The 18493-nt window shown below is 38.8% G+C and overlaps 1 protein-coding gene across 5 annotated transcripts in view; it reads left to right on the top strand.

Annotated features, from left to right (window-relative positions):
• Positions 1-18493, top strand: part of ATL2 (atlastin GTPase 2) — an 82538-nt gene that overhangs the window by 21905 nt on the left and 42140 nt on the right. For all 5 annotated transcript variants that reach the window (XR_004026976.1, XM_030799761.1, XM_030799760.1 and 2 more), the window contains exon 2: positions 10985-11229. Coding sequence is in view for 3 of the 5 variants with exons in the window: in XM_030799761.1 (XP_030655621.1) it covers positions 10985-11229 (245 nt within the window). In the remaining 2 variants the exon portion in view is untranslated. The remainder of the gene's footprint in view (positions 1-10984; positions 11230-18493) is intronic.

The following is an 18493-nucleotide window of genomic DNA, read 5'->3' on the forward strand; positions in this document are numbered from 1 at the left end:
TTAGCTTTCTTATGATTAATGTCTGTATAGTATACCTTTTCCCCTTTTACTTTGAAACTTTTACTTGAACCAAGCTCTGTCTTTTTATTAAAAGGACACCTCTAATATACAGTATGGCCAGGCGTGGTGGCCCACGCCTGTAATCCCAGCACTTTGGGAGGCCGTGTGGGTGGGTCATCTGAGGTCAGAAGTTCAAGACCAGCCTGACCAGGATGATGAAACCCCGTCTCTACTAAAAATACAGAAATTAGCTGAGCATGGTGGAGGGCGACTGTAATCTCAGCTACTCGGGAGGCTGAGACAGGAGAATTGCTTGAATCCAGGAGGCGGAGGTTGCAGTGAGCTGAGATCGTGCCATTGCACTCTAGCCTAGGCAACAAGAGTGAAACTCCATCTCAACAACAACAACAACAAAAAAATACAGTATATAGTTTTGCTTTTATTACCCAGTCTGACAGTCTCTGCCTTTTTATTGGAGTGTTTAGTATATTTATATTTGATGTAATTATTGAATTTAGTTGGGTTTAAGGTTGCCATCTTGCGTGTTTTTCATTCATCTCTTTTGTCTTTTGTTCTTATTTTTTACTTTGGGTTCATTGAATATTTTTTAATGTTTTATTTTGGTTTCTTATTGGCTTTTTTTTGTTTTTGTTTTTGAGAAAGAGTTTCGCTCTTCTTACCCAGGCTGGAGTGCAATGACCCAGTCTTGGCTCACTGCACCCTCCGCCTCCTGGGTTCAAGGGATTCTCCTGCCTCAGCTTCCCAAGTAACTGGGATTACAGGGATGCGCCACCACACCCAGCTAATTTTTGTATTTTTAGTAGAGATAGAGTTTCTCCATGTTGGTCAGGTTGGTCTTGAAGTCCCGCCGTCAGGTGATTCTCCTGCCTTGGCCTCCCAAAGTGCTGGGATTACAGAAGTGAGCCACCACACCTGGCCCTTTATTGGCTTTTTAAGCTATACCTTTTTTCTTTTTTCTATTTTTTTGTTTGTTTTAAAGCCATTGCTCTAGGGCTAATGATATTCATCTTTAATAGATCTATTTAGAATCAGTGTTTTACCACTTTCCACTTTAAAATCATAATCTTAGGGTGTAATTTCATTTACTTTGCCTCATAACATGTCTTTTAAAATTTTATACTTCTACATACTTTGTAAACCCCACATTGATCAATTATCTTTTAGGGAAATTAGTTGGAGGAAAGAACTAGTCTTTTATGTTTGTATCTGTTTACTATTTTGGATTCAGATCAATAGGAAGGAATAAAGAGACTTTCCATTTGATAATGTTTCATTTCAGCCTGAAGAACATTATATAGCTCTCATGTAATGCACATCTGCTAATGACAGATACTCTTTGCTTTTTTTGTTTGTTTGTTTTGAGATGGAGTCTTGCTCTGTCGCCAGGCTGGAGTGCAGTGGCACGATCTCTGCTCACTGCAACCTCCCGGGTTCAAGCTATTCCCCTGCCTCAGCCTCCCAAGTAGCTGGGATTACAGGTGCATGCCACCACACCAGCTAATTTTTTGTATTTTCGTAGAGACGGGGTTTCACCGTGTTGGCCAGGATGGTCTCGATCTCTTGACCTCATGATCTGCCCACCTCGGCCTCCCAAAGTGCTGGGATTACAGGCGTGAGTCACCGCACCCAGCCATATTCTTTGCTTTTGCTGTCTTTATTTTGCTTTCATTTTTGAATGATTGTTTCACTGAATATAAAAGTCTAGGTTGACACTTTTTTTTTAAAACTCTCTTATCAATCCCTTGTCTTCTGGCCTCCAGTGGTTCAGTGATGATGTGATAAGAAGCAGTTATTTGAATTACTCTGCTCTGTATAATAAGTGTATAATTATTACATAACTATATAATAATTATTTGAATTATTCTGCTCTGTGTCCTGTTATCTTTGGTTTTTGGTTTTTAGCAGTCTGGCTGATAGGGTTTTCTTTGTATTACCCTACTGGAGGTTTGCTGAGCTTTTTGGACCTGTAAATCTCTGTCATCAAATTTTGGTAACATGACTGTTGCTTCTTCAAATATTTTTTCAGCTCCAGCCTCACTTTGTTCTCCTTCTGGGATTCTAAATGCAAGTTGGATAGTGTTCCCTAGGTTCTTGAGACTCTCTTAGTTTTTCTTTATTCTTTTTTCTCTCAGTACTTCAGATTAGAAAATCTCTTTTGATCTCTTTGCAAGTTTACAAACTTTCTTCTGTTACCTACAGTCTGCTGTTGTCCATCCAGTGAGTATTTCATTTTAATTATTGTACTTTCATTTGTTTGTTAATAGTTTCTGTAGTTTTTTGGCTGAGACTCCTCATCTATTTATTTATTAAGGCTTTATTTTCCTGTAAGTCCTTGAACATATTTACAGTATCTGGTTAAAAGCGTTTGCTAAATTCAACATTTGGGTCATGGCAGAATTGGTACTGTTAATTGCTTTTCTTTCTTGACTATGGGCTACATTTCCTTCTTTCTTTGTATGTCTAGTAATTTCTGATTTATATACTGTATATTAAATGTTATGCATCGTAGAGATTTTGGATTCTCTTAGCTTGTTTTTGGTTTGGCAAGCAGTTTAATTACTGATGGATCTTGACCTTGGCTTTGCTTCATACGTCGTTAGTGTGGGTCTGTGGAAAGCTTAGAGGAAATCTCCCTAACTTAGTGGGACTAAATTTCCAAACTGTGTACCTTGCAGATCTTTTCGAGTCTTGGTTTTATTTAGGCTTTGATTGGATGGATTGTCAGTAGGCCTTACTCTAGAACTTGACCCTTAATTCTAAGATGTGTCCATTCTAGTGTCTCAGCTTGATGCCTGAGGTATAGATGTTTCTTTCCACTCTGGCTGGGCCAGAACTCCAAAGTGTCTCAGTAATGTTTGACTTCTGTTTCTCTCTCAACCCTGTAGTAGGTTCCTTCTGGTAAGCATTGCATAGTGTTGTGTTCCCCTGCACCTGTGATGCTTGTTGTCCTTGTCCAAGGACTTCTGGGCTCCACCTCTGCATAGATCCTTTTTCTCTGGTATCCTGCCTCACAGATTCCTACTGCTTTAGCAATCTTGAACTCAGATCTTTGTGCTCTAGTTCTTCACGCTATAGTTAGGAAATTGTTCCCAGGCAGAGAGCTGGGAGTGATCATGGCACTCACCTTGAAAGTTTCCTTGTGCTACTTTGTTGTCCAATGCTTGAAAAACAATGCTTCATATGTTTCGTCTAATTTTATAGCTGTGGTCGAGAGCCAGTCTGATACCAGTTACTCTAATGACTAGAAGTCTCAAATATCACCCCTCCTCCAAATGCCTGTGTTTTAAAAAATGCAAAATAGAATTGGGGATGATTTTTACTACTTTGTAGTCTGCCCTTTTCCCACTTGATTTTATGCTTTTTTTTTTTTTTTTTTTGGGTTGTTGTTGTTTTTGTTTGTTTTTGAAACAGAGTTTCTCTCTGTCGCCCAGGCTGGAGTGCAGTGGCGCAATCTTGGCTCACTGCAGCCTCCACCCCTGAGTTCAAGCGATTCTCCTGCCTCAGCCTCCCGAGTAGCTGGGATTACAGGTGTCCACCACCACACCCAGCTAATTTTTGTATTTTTAGTAGAGACAGAGTTTCATCATGTTGGCCAGGCTGGTCTCAAACTCCTGACCTCAGATGATCCGACTGCCTCAGCCTCCCAAAGTGCTGGGATTACAGATGTGAGCCACTGCACATGGCCAGTTTTACCAATTTTATGCTGTTTAAAAAAATACATAGATTTTTTGGCTAGGCGCGGTGACTCATGCCTGTAATCCCAGCACTTTGGGAGGCTGAGGCAGGTGGATCACCTGAGGTCAGGAATCTGAGACCGGCCTGATCAACAAGGTGAAACCCCATCTCTGGTAAAAATACAAAAAAAAATAGCCAGGCATGGTGGCAGGTGCCTGTAGTCCCAGCTACTTGGGAGGCTGAAACAGAAGAATTGCTTGAACCCAGGAGGTGGAGGTTGCAGTGAGCTGAGATCGTGCCACTGCACTCCAGCCTGGGCGACAGAGCAAAACTCCGTCTCAAAAAAAAAAAAAAAAAAATTAAATATATATATATGTATAATTTTTTAAGAGTATAAATGTGTTTTTTAGGTTGCATAATATGTCAGTATATGGCTAAAATAACTGTTGGGCCACTTTCCAGTTTTGAGGTATGCAACATTAATTTTTGCCATCAGAAATAAAATTGGTAAACTGGTACATCTTCATTAGTGTCTTTATTTCCTTATAATAAATCCCTAGAAATATATTTAACCATCGTATAACCTCTTTAAGGCTCTTTAAAAATGTGTGCTAGAATAAACTTGAATACTTAGATACTGTTTTCACTCGAGTATGAAATGTAAATGTTGAGGTTCAAGTACTAGGCACTAACAGGCTACTTAGCTTTTAAAAATATAACTTAATTTTTATAAGTAGACTGAATTGACTGAATCAAGGTTACTTTCCATAAAAATTTGTTTCAAGTTTTTGTTTAGACTGTGAATAATAAAATATACTTTTCATTCCTTTTGAAAGGTGAATTATTCTTTGCTCTCTTTTATAAGGTTAGTTTTGGGTTGATGTAATCTAACATTAGTGCTACATTTTATTATAATGAAGATTTGTGGCACTTTTTTATTATCTTAGTTTATAATTAATCTTGAATTTTGCTGATGGATCTAGGTCAGCCCTGAAGTGTAAATTTTGTTGTTGGAATACATTCTGAGTGTATGAATTTGGCAGATTTAAGATAAAGTGTGATTAGACAACAAAAAGACAGGTGTCTTATTTAAATAGACTTTTTTTTTTTTTAGAGCAATTTTAGCTTCACAGCAATATGAAGCGAAAGTGTGGTTCACACATACTCCCTGCACCTCCATATACACCACTGTCCCCTGCCATCAGCATTTCACCCACAGTGGTGCTTTCGTTAAAATTGATGAACCTTCACTAACACATCATTATCATCCAAAGTCTATAGTTTTACATTAGGGTTCACTCTTGGGGTTGTATATTCAATGGGTTTTTCACAGATGTATAATGACAGGTATCAACCAATTTTGTATTATAGAGAATAGTTTCACTGCCCTAAGAAATCTTTTGTGTTATGCCTGTTCATCCCTCCCTATCCCCCTAGCCCCTGGCAATCACAGGTCTTTTTACTAGGACACCTTTCTTTTGTTAGGCCTTGTGGCAAATAGATATTAGGTAGGTACCTTAATGTTAATGTGTGGAGAGAGATTTGAGAAGCAGGTGATCATCTATAGATGTCTTTTAGCTTTGACCTTGAAAGACCCATCTGGGGGCTAGAGTAGGGAAAACTGACTTGGAATTGTGAATCACAAAAATGTGTTGGAGGGCTGAAATCTACTTGTCTCAGTAAATTTTTGACATTGAAGAATGGAAATGAAATCACTATTCTATACACAGGATGTAACTTCAGTTTAAAATCTCACTGTGAAGAATTTAAAGACTTTTAATTGTAGGCATTCACTAAATGCTAGTACAGTATTTACAGGTATCCTAATGAAATTTACATACAATTCTCTTTTATTCAATTGCTTGTATCAGTGTTTGATGGAGTACTTTATCTGTATTTAGTCCATATTTGGTAGAGAAAGGGGAGTAAGTAGATAGATGCAGGTGAATCACATCATTGTTAGGCTCCATTATACCTTTGAAATCTATTTGCTACACTTCGCTTTAAAAGGCTGTAGACTAGATATGCTGACAAATATGTAGACACATTCTGTTTGAAAGGCCTGTCTTTGTCTATGCTAATAAACTTGGTCGCATAGTGACTATGGCCAACTAATATAGGTGAATTTTCAAGTCAACAAAGGTTTTCTGCCCAGTGGATTTTTTTTTCTTAAACTTCTAAAAAACCAACTAATGCTTTCTTTACAGTGAGAACAAAACTATTTGTTGGTTTTAGCAAAATGACCAACCTCCACATTTGGTCATTGTGATATTTTAGCAGTTACTACTTTTGAGTTCTTTTTTAAAGTGTTTTACTTGGTTCATAATTTTTTTTTTTTTTTTTTTTTTTTTTTGAGATGGAGTTTTGCTCTTGTTGCCCAGGCTGGAGTGCAATGGCCAACCTTAGCTCACTGCAACCTCTGTCCCCTGGGTTCAAGCAATTCTTCTCCCTCAGCCTCCTGAGTAGCTGGGATTACAGGCATGTGCCACCACTTCTGGTTAATTTTTTATTCTTAGTAGAGATGGGGTTTCTCCATGTTGGTCAGGCTGGTCTTGAACTCCTGACCTTAGGTGATCCGCCCTCCTCAGCCTCCCAAATTGTTGGGATTACAGGCGTGAGCCACCATGCCTAGCCAAACTTCATAATTTTTGTGGAATTTTTGTGTTACATATACTTAATACTTTTGAATTGCCAGAGGTATTTCCCCAAACTATTTGATTATCAAATTTGCTTATAAACTAGGTAAGGGCAGGGCCAGGCATAGTGGCTCATGCCTGTAATCCTAGTACTTTGGGAGGCTGAGATGGGTGGATCACCTGAGGTCAGGAGTTTGAGACCAGCCTGGCCAACATGGGCAAACCTCGTCTCTACTAAAAATACAAAAATTAGCCTGGCGAGGTGTCGGGCACCTGTTGTTCCAGCTACTCTGGAGGCTGAGACAGGAGAATGGCTTGAACCCAGGAGGCAGAGGTTGCAGTGAGTCGAGATCGCACCACCGCACTCCAGCCTGGGTGACAGAGCGCTCTGCCTCAAAAAAAAAAAAAAAAGGTAAGGGCGGATGTAAGACTCCTGAGTAAAATGCTTAAATTTCATTCATTCAAGAAATATTTACTAGGCACCTGCTAGGCTAGGTGTCAGGCACTGTTCTAGGTGCTGGTAGAGAATGGTTAACAGGGTGATTGGGATCCTTACTTTAGTGGCACACATTCTGTGGGGCAGGAGATACAAGGTACACATTTAAACAAATGAAAAAAGGTTGTTTTAGGAATTGAAAAGAACTATGAATAAACCTGTTTCATTAAAGTGTTAAGGAAAGGAATCTGTGATTTAGATTGAATGGTCAGGGAGGGCCACACTGAGGAGATAACATTTGAGCTGAAGAGCTGGGTGATGGAGACATAAGCCATGTGAATTTCTAGGGACAGAGCATTCCAGATAGGGGACAACACAGGACAAAAATTCTAAGGTGGGAAACAGGGTTAGCTTCGTCAGGGAACAGCAAGAAGGCCAGATTGTCCAGGCTTTGGGAATGAATAGGAGTGTGTTGTAAGATGAAACATGCTTTATAAGGTCCCCTGCTAGAGAGAGGAGGCTGGGCCCAGATCGCATACGACTGTGGAAGCCATGGGAAGGTATTTAAGGGCTTTCTTCTTTTGTTTGTCTATTTTCTGCTTACGATGGGAAACTAAGTGGTAAATTGGCAATCCAAGAGGGGAGACATTTAATAAGTAAGTACTTACATAAATATTCAAGTGATGGATTAAAATTTGGGGAGTATAGAATGACTAAACTTGGTTGGAAGCTTCAGGGAAGATTCTTGTTTCTGGAAAGTGACTTTTAAGCTGAGATTTAAGGAATAAGTATGAATTGATTAGGAAACAACACAGGAAAGAGTACTCTAGGCAGAGGAATATTAAAGCAGAGTCTAGAAAGAGCTTAGCAGCATGAGGATCTGATGAAAGGTTAGCTTGGCTACCTAGTTTAAACCAGGGGTTCCCAACCCTAGGGCCGTGGACTGGCACTCATCCGTGGCCTGTTAGGACCTGGGCCGCACAGCAAGAGGGGAGTAGCAGGCGAACGAGCATTACTGCCTGAGCTTCGCCTCCTGTCAGACCCATAGTGACCTTAGATTCTCATAGGAGCACGAACCCTATTGTGAACTGCACGTGTGAGGGATCTGGGTTGTGTGCTCCTTACGAGAATCTAACTGATGGCCTGATGATCTGAGATGGAACAGTTTTATCCTGAAACCACTGCTCCCCCTTCTGTGGAAAGTTGTCTTTCATGAAACCAGTCCCTGGTACCAAAAAGGTTGGGGACCACTGGTTTAAAGAGAAGAATAGCACCAAATGAGGCAACAGAGATTGGCGGTGAGTACGGGACCTTATAGAGCATGTGTAGGATTTTAGTCATTAGTCCTCTGTAACAGTGATTTTAAGGAGGGTAACCTGGTCAACTTTACATTGAACTATATTATTTAGTTGCTACTCTGTGGAGATTAGATTGGATTGGGTAAGAGGACAAGAGTATTAATGAAGGGAGACCGGTTAGATGCTACAGTGTGAGATAAGATGGCAGTGACAAGTGCAGGAATGTTATCAATAGAGATTCAGAAATGAAGACAAATTAAGAAGGTGGTTATTGATTATATTTAGGGGTAAGTAAAAGACACGTAGACGTATCTCTATATGTCAAGGACAGCCGGTAGGTCTGTGCCAGAGCCAATGAGTGGATGGCAGTGTCAGTACACAGCTACACTGGTCAAGTGAAAATCACCATAGCATTTTGGCATTTCAAGGGGAAAATAAAAGCTCTTGTTGGATTGGTTATTTTGAAGTTACTGTTAACTTACACCTATGGTGCTTACTGTGTAGCATACATATTTCAACTCATTGAATCCTGATGACAACGCTATGAGTTAGGTACTGCTACGCCTGTTTTACACACACCCAATTTCCAGATAAGAAAACAGGCGCAGAGAAGTTAAGTGACTGTTTTGCTCCCTACTTCATGGTCTTAAACCACTAATTAAGCTTAGAAACTTACACCATTTGCATCCTGTTTTGTTATTTATCTGGACCTACCTAATGAGACATTAATTTAGAATTTAACTGTATTGCAACTTTTCCTGGAAAGTTCACTTTTTTGCATGCATTCAAATAGCATACCTGACTATTGCTATATACCATTGATACAGGCAGTGATAATGTCCTCTTTAACTAAATATTGATTGCTTTTACTTTCAAAGATTCTCCTTTGAAGTGGCTTGCTCTTTATAATTCATTGTCATTGTTTGCAGCACATTTTGAAATAGTGCTGTTGACTTTGCTATAAACAGTTAAAGGTGCCTCGTGATGTGGAGGTAAAGGCTCTAATAGTCTTTGCAAATCAGATAAGTGAGATGTTTCTTTTGGTAATAAGATTAAAAATCCACTAATGTAGTTACATAATCTTTGCTCTGTGAGTATTGGTTATGTGGATAAGGTATTACTGAACCGTTGACTAATAATGTACCATGCCTCAGTGGACTGGCTTTCTCCTCAGAGTAGGACAGTCATTGATTGCATTGAAAACAGTGGATACCGTACGTGTCCTTAGAGTGGAAACTGACATTTAGTAGACAGGCTCAAGGAGGGGATCTCTTAGAAATTTTGATGTGGGAGAAGATAAGGTCCCCAGGAGTAACTAGTTGCTACATGGGATCAAGCAGTTGGTAGAGAAGAAAGTCAGACAAGGTATGTGTCCTCTGAAGCTAGGTGTTTTTTTTAAAGAATAACAGAAACCTAGACTTTGGAAGTTTATCTCTGCTATTTACATTTTCTGTACTTCTTCATCACTGTTCAGTAAAGTTATGTCTGCAAAGGTTACCTTATTTTAGTGTGTCGTGGTGAACAAAGGAAGGGTTTATATGGCTGTTTTGAGGAGCTATATAGTCTTAAAGTGGTGGCTGTAGTGTTTGGTGAGAAAGAGCTCCAGTGGGAGATGAAATTCTGAGATATAAATGCATCTCACTGACTATTCTTTACTGAAACATTAATCCTGTGCTTTGCTTTAATGAGGAGGCTGTAGTACTAGGTTACTGTTAATAAGTTAGGGACTCATTGTAAGTATCATTTTTGGAAACTTGTTAGAACCCTAATTTTCCTCTTTAAATTTCAGAATGAAAAATAACATGAATAATTTTGTTTTGTTTTGTTTTTTTGAGACCGAGTCTCACTCTGTTGCCCAGGCTGGAATGCAGTGGTGTGATCTCAGCTCACTGCAACCTCTGCCTCCCAGGTTCAAGCGATTCTCCTGTCTCAGCCTCCCAAGTAGCTGGGACTACAGGCGCCTGCTACCATGCCCAGCTAATTTTTGTATTTGTAGTAGAGACGGGGTTTCCCCATGTTGGTCAGGCTGGTCTCGAACTCCTGACCTCAAGTGATCCGCCCGCCTCGGCCTCCCAAAGTGCTGGGATTACACCCACTGCACCCAGCCACATGAACAATTTTAATGTATGTTTTTAATATTTGTAAAGTAGAGTAATGTTTGTAAATTTTCTAGGTGATGCTTACAGGGAAAATTGGGATCTGAAGTATCAGGTGAAACTGATTTTTCCCCTCTTCAGTTTGTGTGTGCATACAGTTGGAAAAGTTATTTACAGAATAATACAGGGCTCAAAAACAGGTGCTGTTCACATTTAGCTGTTAAGACTTCATTGAGTTAGAGGCCATATTTAGTATTATTGTTTATCTGTATGTATAATGGTGTATGAGTCCATTTTCATGCTGGTAATAAAGACATACTTGAGACTGGGCAATTTACAAAAGAAAGAGGTTTAATGGACTCACAGTTCCACATGGCGTGGGAGGTCTCACAATCATGGCAGAAGGTGAAAGGCACATCTCACGTGGTGGCAGACGAGAAGAGAGCTTGTGCAGGGAAACCTCTCATAAAATCATCAGATTTCGTGAGACTTATTCACTGTCATAAGAACAGCACAGGAGAGACCCTCCCCCATGATTCAGTTACCTCCCACTGGGTCCCTCCCACAACATGTGGAAATTGTGGGAGCTACAATTCAAGATGAGATTTGGGTGGGGACACAGCCATCCATATCAAGTGGGAAATCTTATCAGCATTCTTTGTCCTGTTACAGAGGGAGTGAGAAATCCAAAGGAACATTGTAATAATCTATAATGGGGGAGGGGGCAATTATTTATTTGAAATTTTGCTTTAGTTGTGGTCCTTAATGAAAGTTTGTAATATAGGGATTAAAGTAACCAGTTTCTTTCTTTTTAAATTCTAGGTGAGAATTATGAAGATGATGACCTAGTAAATTCTGATGAGGTTATGAAGAAACCATGTCCAGTACAGATTGTTCTTGCTCATGAAGATGACCATAACTTTGAACTTGATGAAGAAGCTTTGGAGCAGATATTGCTACAGGAGCACATACGAGATCTTAACATAGTAGTGGTATCTGTGGCAGGAGCTTTTCGTAAAGGGAAGTCATTTCTACTGGACTTCATGCTTAGATACATGTATAACAAGGTGAATAGTCTTTTAAATTGAACCCAATTAAAAAGAAAAAAGTACCAACCATGCCTGTTAAAAAAAAAGACAAAAACCAGAACTGTATCTTTTTTTTTTTTTTTTTTATTTAAGTGGTCTCACTCTGTTACCCAGGATGGAGTGCAGTGGTGTGATCACGGCTCACTGCAGCCTCAACCTCCCAATCTCAAGCAATCCTCCCACCTCAGCCTCCCGAGAAGCTAGGACTACAGGCATGTGCCACCATGCCCAACTCTTAAAAAAACTTTTTTTTTTTTTTTTTTTAGCAATGGGGGTCTCACTTTGTTGTCCAGGCTGACAGAACTGCATTTTTAATTCTATAGAAATATAATTCTTTATAGGACTTCCTGGTCAATACACTAATGTAAGTTTGAGCTCTTGATTCTTCATCGCCATAGTTCCCTTCTGCATATCCTGCATATGGAAACATATAATTGAGCATCTGTGTTCCAGGCATTGTAGCTCTAACCCAAGTTGTCTGAGTATATCCTAAAAGTCTCTAAAGTACTATTTATCTTCTTTCCCTTTTTGTTATTTCTTCACACTTTCCTTTTGGCCACCTTTATAATGAGTAAAGTAGATGGATAGAGACCTTTGAAAAAGTATATCTGTGTTCCTCAAACAAGTCAGTTTTAGTGACTATTACCTTTGGAGATAAGTCCAGTTCCTTAGAGTGGCTTCTGCAGCCATCCATGATCTCTGAATCTCATCTCTTGCCCTTCATATGTCAAATAAACTATAGTTTTTGCTGTTCCTTGAGTATGCCATGTTTTTTTCTCAAATATTATGGTATTCTTGGCTCATCTTTTCATAGGGGCCTTCCCTGACATCTAGGACTGTATTACATCCTCTTCCTAACTCATGGTACAGGTTGTATGTTCTTTTGATATTACTTCAGTTGCTTATTTTTTTCTGGCTACTTTAATCTCTTGTCACGGGTGGGCCCTCTGTTGATTATCAAGCACCTGGCACAAGAATTGGGTCTTAGGAGATACTTAACATTTTAATTGATGAGTCTCTTTCCCTTCTATACATTTTCACTTTGAGATGGTACCAGACAATTGCTACTTACCTATCTCTCCCTGACTCTGACTTTCTCTCCTGAAACAAAAGCAAAAAAAATTTTTTCACTTGAATTGGAATGTTTTTCTGATAATTGCAAGTTGGACTGAGGGAATGAGAGTTTGAAAGGGAACAGAGAAGGAATTGGAAATTTTGGAGTGGAGCACTTAGTGGAATTGCTATATAGGGAACTTTTGACATTCAGAAGCCACAGGAATTATTAGAAATAACACTTTGACAGACTTAGGTAATTGTCTAAACACCTGTCAGGGTGCTCACCTTTATGAGTTCTGTGTACATTTGTAATTGGGTGTGCGTTCTCTTCGAGATAAGAAATAAGGTAAACATTCACATTTGGTTTTCCAGGAAGCTTTTCAGTAAAGTTTTTTCATGGGGATCATTTCAGGCATTCTGAAATATACCTGAGTATCAATAACATAGTTTATATTAAAGAACAATATTTTACATGTTTGGGACATTGAGAAAGATATTTTAAAGTTTTTCTCATTGATTGAGATATGATCTCTGTCACATAGGCTGGAGTGCGGTGTTGTGAACATGGCTTTTAGTGTCAGTTTAGTAGACTGCAGCCCAACCTCCTCTGCTCAAGCGATCCTCCCACCTCAGCCTCCCAAGTAGCTGGCACTACAGGCATGCACCACAATGCTTGGCTGATTTTTAAATTTTTTGTAAAGATGGAGTTCTCACTATGTTGTCCAGGCTGGTCTTGAACTCCTGGCCTCAAGTGATTCTCCCACCTCAGCCTTCAGCTGAAGTTTTCCCATTTAGACTTGATCTAGAATTTTACATCTGAAATAGAGAAATGTTTAAGTAGTGGCATATTTAAAAAAAAAATGTACATTTAAAGATGATAAAGGATTTCTATATTTTGAGGTCCTCTTAAGTCCTTAAGTTAGCTTGTGTGTATTGTATCTATCTGTGTCTAAGCTGTTCAGTGCAAATGTATTTTGTTCCAAGTAGGTCACAGACAGTAGAAAGAAGGGGAGGGAAGCTTAGATCACTTATCTAGGAATGACAGATAAGTTTCACCTCAGGTGCCATTTCTGTTTCCATCTCTGATCAGTTAGTAGTGGCTGTTCAGAGTGGAGTAGCAGCCCCCATTGTTATGTATTTGCGATCTCTGCACAAACGGAACTCTCTTTCCTGGGGGAGTTGCAGAAGCCATGCAAAGGTTATGATGGCTTGAGTGAGGTTATACATCTAGTTAGTGGCTTCTAAGCTGAAATATCTTTATTAGCTTTCATTTATAGTATTGCCCTATAGAATTCCTGATATAAATCACCTTATTCTGTCAATCAAAAATTGCATTTAAATGGTATCTGATTTTTGGATAATGTGCCTCCACTTACAATGATCATGTGGTGGGTCATGCTTTTCCTATGAGATGAAAGTAAAGAAGGAGAAATAATGGGGTAGTTGGATTTATTTAATTAACCTGTGTGCCTGCACAGGTGGGATGCTAGCTGAAAGAAGTAGAAGAATAGTGACATACTGACAGTGTAAGTTTTCAATGTTGACCTGAGTCAATGTATGTAAGTATGCAGTTGACGAAAGTAGTGAGTCGTTTTACAAGAGGAGATTAAAATCTGCAATCAAAGACAGAATTGGTGGGTATGGTTGTGGTGTGAGGGATGTTGGCTTTCCCCTCCTAAATAAATGTTACACTTAAGTATTCTATGCCCCGCCCCCCCACTTCTAATTCTTATTTGCTTATTTAGGGGTGTGCTTTAGATAAATGTATCTTTTCCTTAAAAATTTTTTTCCTTTGAAGTATAATTTACATGCAGAAAAGGTGCACAAATCTTAAGTGTACAGCTTGATGAAATTTTACATAGGTATACACCCTTACTACCACCACCCAGATGAAAATACAGAACAACCCCCAGTTTGTGTTGTTCCTTCTCAGTTAATATCTACCCCCCCCTCCCCCCCCGCCCACCAAAAGTAACTGCTGTTCTGAACTTTTCACCACAGGTTCATTTCACTGTTTTTGAACTTTACGTGAATGAAATCATACCATGGGTATTCTGTGTTTAGCTTATTTTGTTAACATTGTAACTTTGAGATGTACTCATGTTTTTGCATTATTTTTGTTGCTTTAATATTCTACCATATGAGGGCAGGATGTGGTGGCTCATGCCTGTAATCCCAGCACTTTGGGAGGCCGAGGTGGGTAGATCACCTGAGGTCAGGAGTTCAAGACCAGCTGGGCCAACATGGTGAAAACCCGTCTCTACTAAAAATACAAAAATTAGCTGGGCGCGGTGGCATGCATCTGTAATCCCAGTTACTTGGGAGGCTGAGGCAGGAGAATCACTTGAATCTGGGAGGTGGAGGTTGCAGTGAGCCGAGATTGCGCCATTACACTCTAACCTGGGCAACAAGAGCAAAACTCTGTCTCAAAAATAAATAAAATAAAAATAAATATTCTACTGTATGATTATGCCACATTTTACTTATCCATTTAACTGTTGATGGGTTTTTGCTTTGATACTACAATTTTTAGTCAGCTGATTTTTTAAAAGTTTTTTTTTCATTTTTAGCACAATATTAGAGGTCCTATTTTTTTAAGTTTTCAAACACATTTTTTATATTGGAATATAACAAAGAGAGCCTGTATACCTGAACCCTTTACCTAGTTTCTTCTAATGTTATCATTAGTGTGATACATTTGCAAAACTAAGAAACCAATATTAGTACATTACTATTAACTAAGTCCTAGACTTTGTTCAGGCTTCTGCAGTTTTTCCATTGGTGCTCTTCTTTCTATTCCAAGATCTCTAATACAGAATACGATTCCTAGATTTAGCTGTCATGTCTCCTTAGTTTCTTCTGGTCAGTGAGAGTTTCTCAGCCTTTCCCTTTTTTCATGATCTTGACTTTTTTTTGAGATGTAGTTTTGCTCTTGTTGTACAGGCTGGAGTGCAGTAGCACAATCTCGGCTCCCTGCAACCTCCGCCTCCTGAGTTCAAGCGATTATCTCGCCTCAGCCTCCTGAGTAGCTGGGATTACAGGTGCCTGCTACCACACACAGCTAATTTTTGTATTTGCAGTAGAGATGGGGGTTTCACCATGTTGGCTAGGTTGGTCTGAAACTCCTGACCTCAGGTGATCCGCCTGCCTCGGTCTCCCAAAGTGCTGGGATTACAGGTGTGAGCCCGGTGATCTTGACTATTTTGAGGAGTACTGGTAAGGTATTTTGAAAAACGTTCTTCAATTTAAGTTTGTCTTACATTTCTGTCATGGTTAGACTGGGGTGATGGGATTTTGGAAAGAATACTCCTGAGATGAAGTACCCTTTTCATCACATTGTATCTGGGGGTACGTATAGTCACGTGATACTGCTAGGAATGGTACTCTTCACCCCTTGGTTAAGCTTGTGTTTGCCGGGTTTCACCACTGCAGACTTGCTATTTTTTAGTCATTAATTCCACCCCAACCTCAAAGAACAGGGAAGGAGGAGGATTGAGCTCTACCTGCTGATAGAAGGAAGGCATCTAAATATATTATTTAGGATTCTTCTATTGGGAAGAGTTGTATCTTCCCCCTATTTATTTATTTATTCATTCCATCCTTTATATCAGTGTGGGCTCATTTATACTCGAGTTATAATCCAAAGTGTTTACTTTAAAAAAATAATTTTAACTTTTATTTTAGAATCAGGGGCTATATGTGCAGATTAGTTACTAGAGTGTGTTTCCTCATGCTGGATGTTTGGGGTGCAATTGATCTTGTCACCCAGGTATTGAGCGTAGTAACCAATAGTTAGTTTTTCAACCCTTGCCCTCTCCCTCCCTCTCCCCTCTAGTACTCCTCATTGTCTGTTGTTGCCATCTTTGTGTCCGTGAGTACCCTTGTTTAGCTTCTACTTTTAAGTAAAATCATGTGGTATTTGGTTTTCTTTTCTGTTCCTGCATTAATTTGCTTAGGATAATGGCCTCCAGCTGCATCCATGTTCCTGCAAAGAACATAATTTCATCCTTTTTTATGGCTGCATGATTTTAGTTAAACCTTTTCAAAGTGAAATAGATTATTCTAGTGTCAGTAGGAACTGTTAGAAAAATGCTGATTAGATTGTCACATCTCGCTGTTGTAGTTTGAACTCTAGGAATCAGTTTACAATGGTCAAAACTTAATTTAGTAGAATTATATAATATACATGAAACTAAACACAGTGCTTACGATATTATGCTAAGTAATGGTGATAGCTATTATTACTAAATTCTCCTAGATAAGGATTCTTAATTCTCTATAGAGTTGCTTCTACTTTTATACCGTTTCCTGTTTTTTCTTTTTAAAACTTTAGTTTTAAAACTTTAATACAATTGAAGAATTTTATTAATAAATACATGTAAAAGTAGACAATAATAAATGCCCACATAGTAAACAATTTTTAGCACTTATCAATTCCAATCTCATTTCATCTATAATCTAACTCACTCTACACCTTATATATTATTTTGAAGTAAATCCCTGTGATCATTTAATTTATAAATATTTCAGTATGTGTCTCTTAAAAATAAGGACTTTTTTGAACATTACAATAATATAAAAATAGTAATCCCTTCATATTATGTCTTTTAAGTGTTCAATTTTCAAGTTGCCTCAACTGCCTTTTTTTTTTTTTTTTTAAAGACAGAGTCTTGCTCTGTCACCAAGGTGGAGTGCAGTGGCATGATCTCAGCTCACTGCAGCCTCTGCCTCCTGGGTTCAAACAATTCTCCTGCCTCAGCCTCCCAAGTAGTTGGGTTTACAGGTGCGCACCATGACACCCGGCTGATTTTTGAATTTTTAATAGAGATAGGGGTTTCACCATGTTGGCCAGGCTGGTATCGAACTCCTGACCTCTAATGATCCTCCCACCTCAGCCTCCCAAAGTTCTGGGATTACAGGTGTGAGCCACTGTGCCTGGCTGCCTTTTGTTTTTTTTTTTTTTTTTTTTTTTAAATAGTCCACATTGTGATTGGTTGTCTTTAAAGTGTTCTAATGCATTTTAGGTTTCCCTCCCTCCCTCTCTTTTTCTTGGCAATTTATTTGTTGAAGATACTGATTGTTGGTTATAGGGTTTCCCACTCTGGATTTGCTGATTGCATCCCATTGGTGTAGTTTTACATGTTCTGCATTCTGTGAATCTTCTGTAAGTTGTTAGTTGAATCTAGATGCTTCATCAGACTCAAGTTTGACACTTTTGGCAAGAGTACTTCATAGATGACGTATTCTTCCATTAGGAAGCACATACTATTTTGTGATGTAATGGTTTTTGAATCTTTACTGAATTCTAGGTATTTTGATTACTAAGCATTTAGCAGGCATTATCTTACTTAGTATTCAGAAATAACCCTGTGCAGTGATAATTGTATTTCAACTTGGTAGTTGAAGAAACGAGACTCAAAGTAAGTGGCAAGACTTAAATTCGAGACTAGGCAATTTGATGCCAGAGCCTTTATTCTAAAAAGTATTATGTAAAATTATGTTTGGTCATTTTCCCATATATCTACAATATGTAAAGTACAGGTTACTTTATAGGATTTACCTACACTAAATTATTCTTTTGTAAATATTTACTTTGGCTTACTTCAGAGTTGAACTAGACTGATGGGAGGATATATGTGAGTACAAATGTAACTTTTCTTGCTATGCACTGGTATCCAAGCTCAATAAATAAAGGATCCTTGCTCTATTTGCTACACAAGAGTTTTGACTCCATCTATAGCATATTTGCTAATGGCATTTTTAAAAAACTGTCCTTTATGTTTTTATTCTTTGCTATTTAAAGGGCTGCTCCCCAAACTGTTGCCAGAGACCAGGAGTAAAAAACTGTCTTTAAGAATCATACGCACTGCTACATATAACTTGCCACAAGCACAGATATCTCAGAATGAGCCCTATGGGATGTTGAACTTGATTTTACCTTCCTCTTTAAGGATAACAGTGTCTGAGATTTCATGGGAAATGTGCAAATACATGAAGAAAAACTTTGTCTTACGTTCTTTCTCAAGACTGAAATGTATTTGGAGGAGGAACAATATTTTTAAATGCTGCTTCCTTGGGTCTATTTATTTATTTATTTATTTAGAGACAGAGTTTCCCTGTGTCGCCCAGGCTGGAGTGCAGTGGTGTGATCTCGGCTCACTGCAAGCTCCGCCTCCCACGTTCACAC

Source organism: Nomascus leucogenys, chromosome 19, assembly GCF_006542625.1.
Source record: "Nomascus leucogenys isolate Asia chromosome 19, Asia_NLE_v1, whole genome shotgun sequence".
Lineage (NCBI taxonomy): Eukaryota > Metazoa > Chordata > Mammalia > Primates > Hylobatidae > Nomascus > Nomascus leucogenys.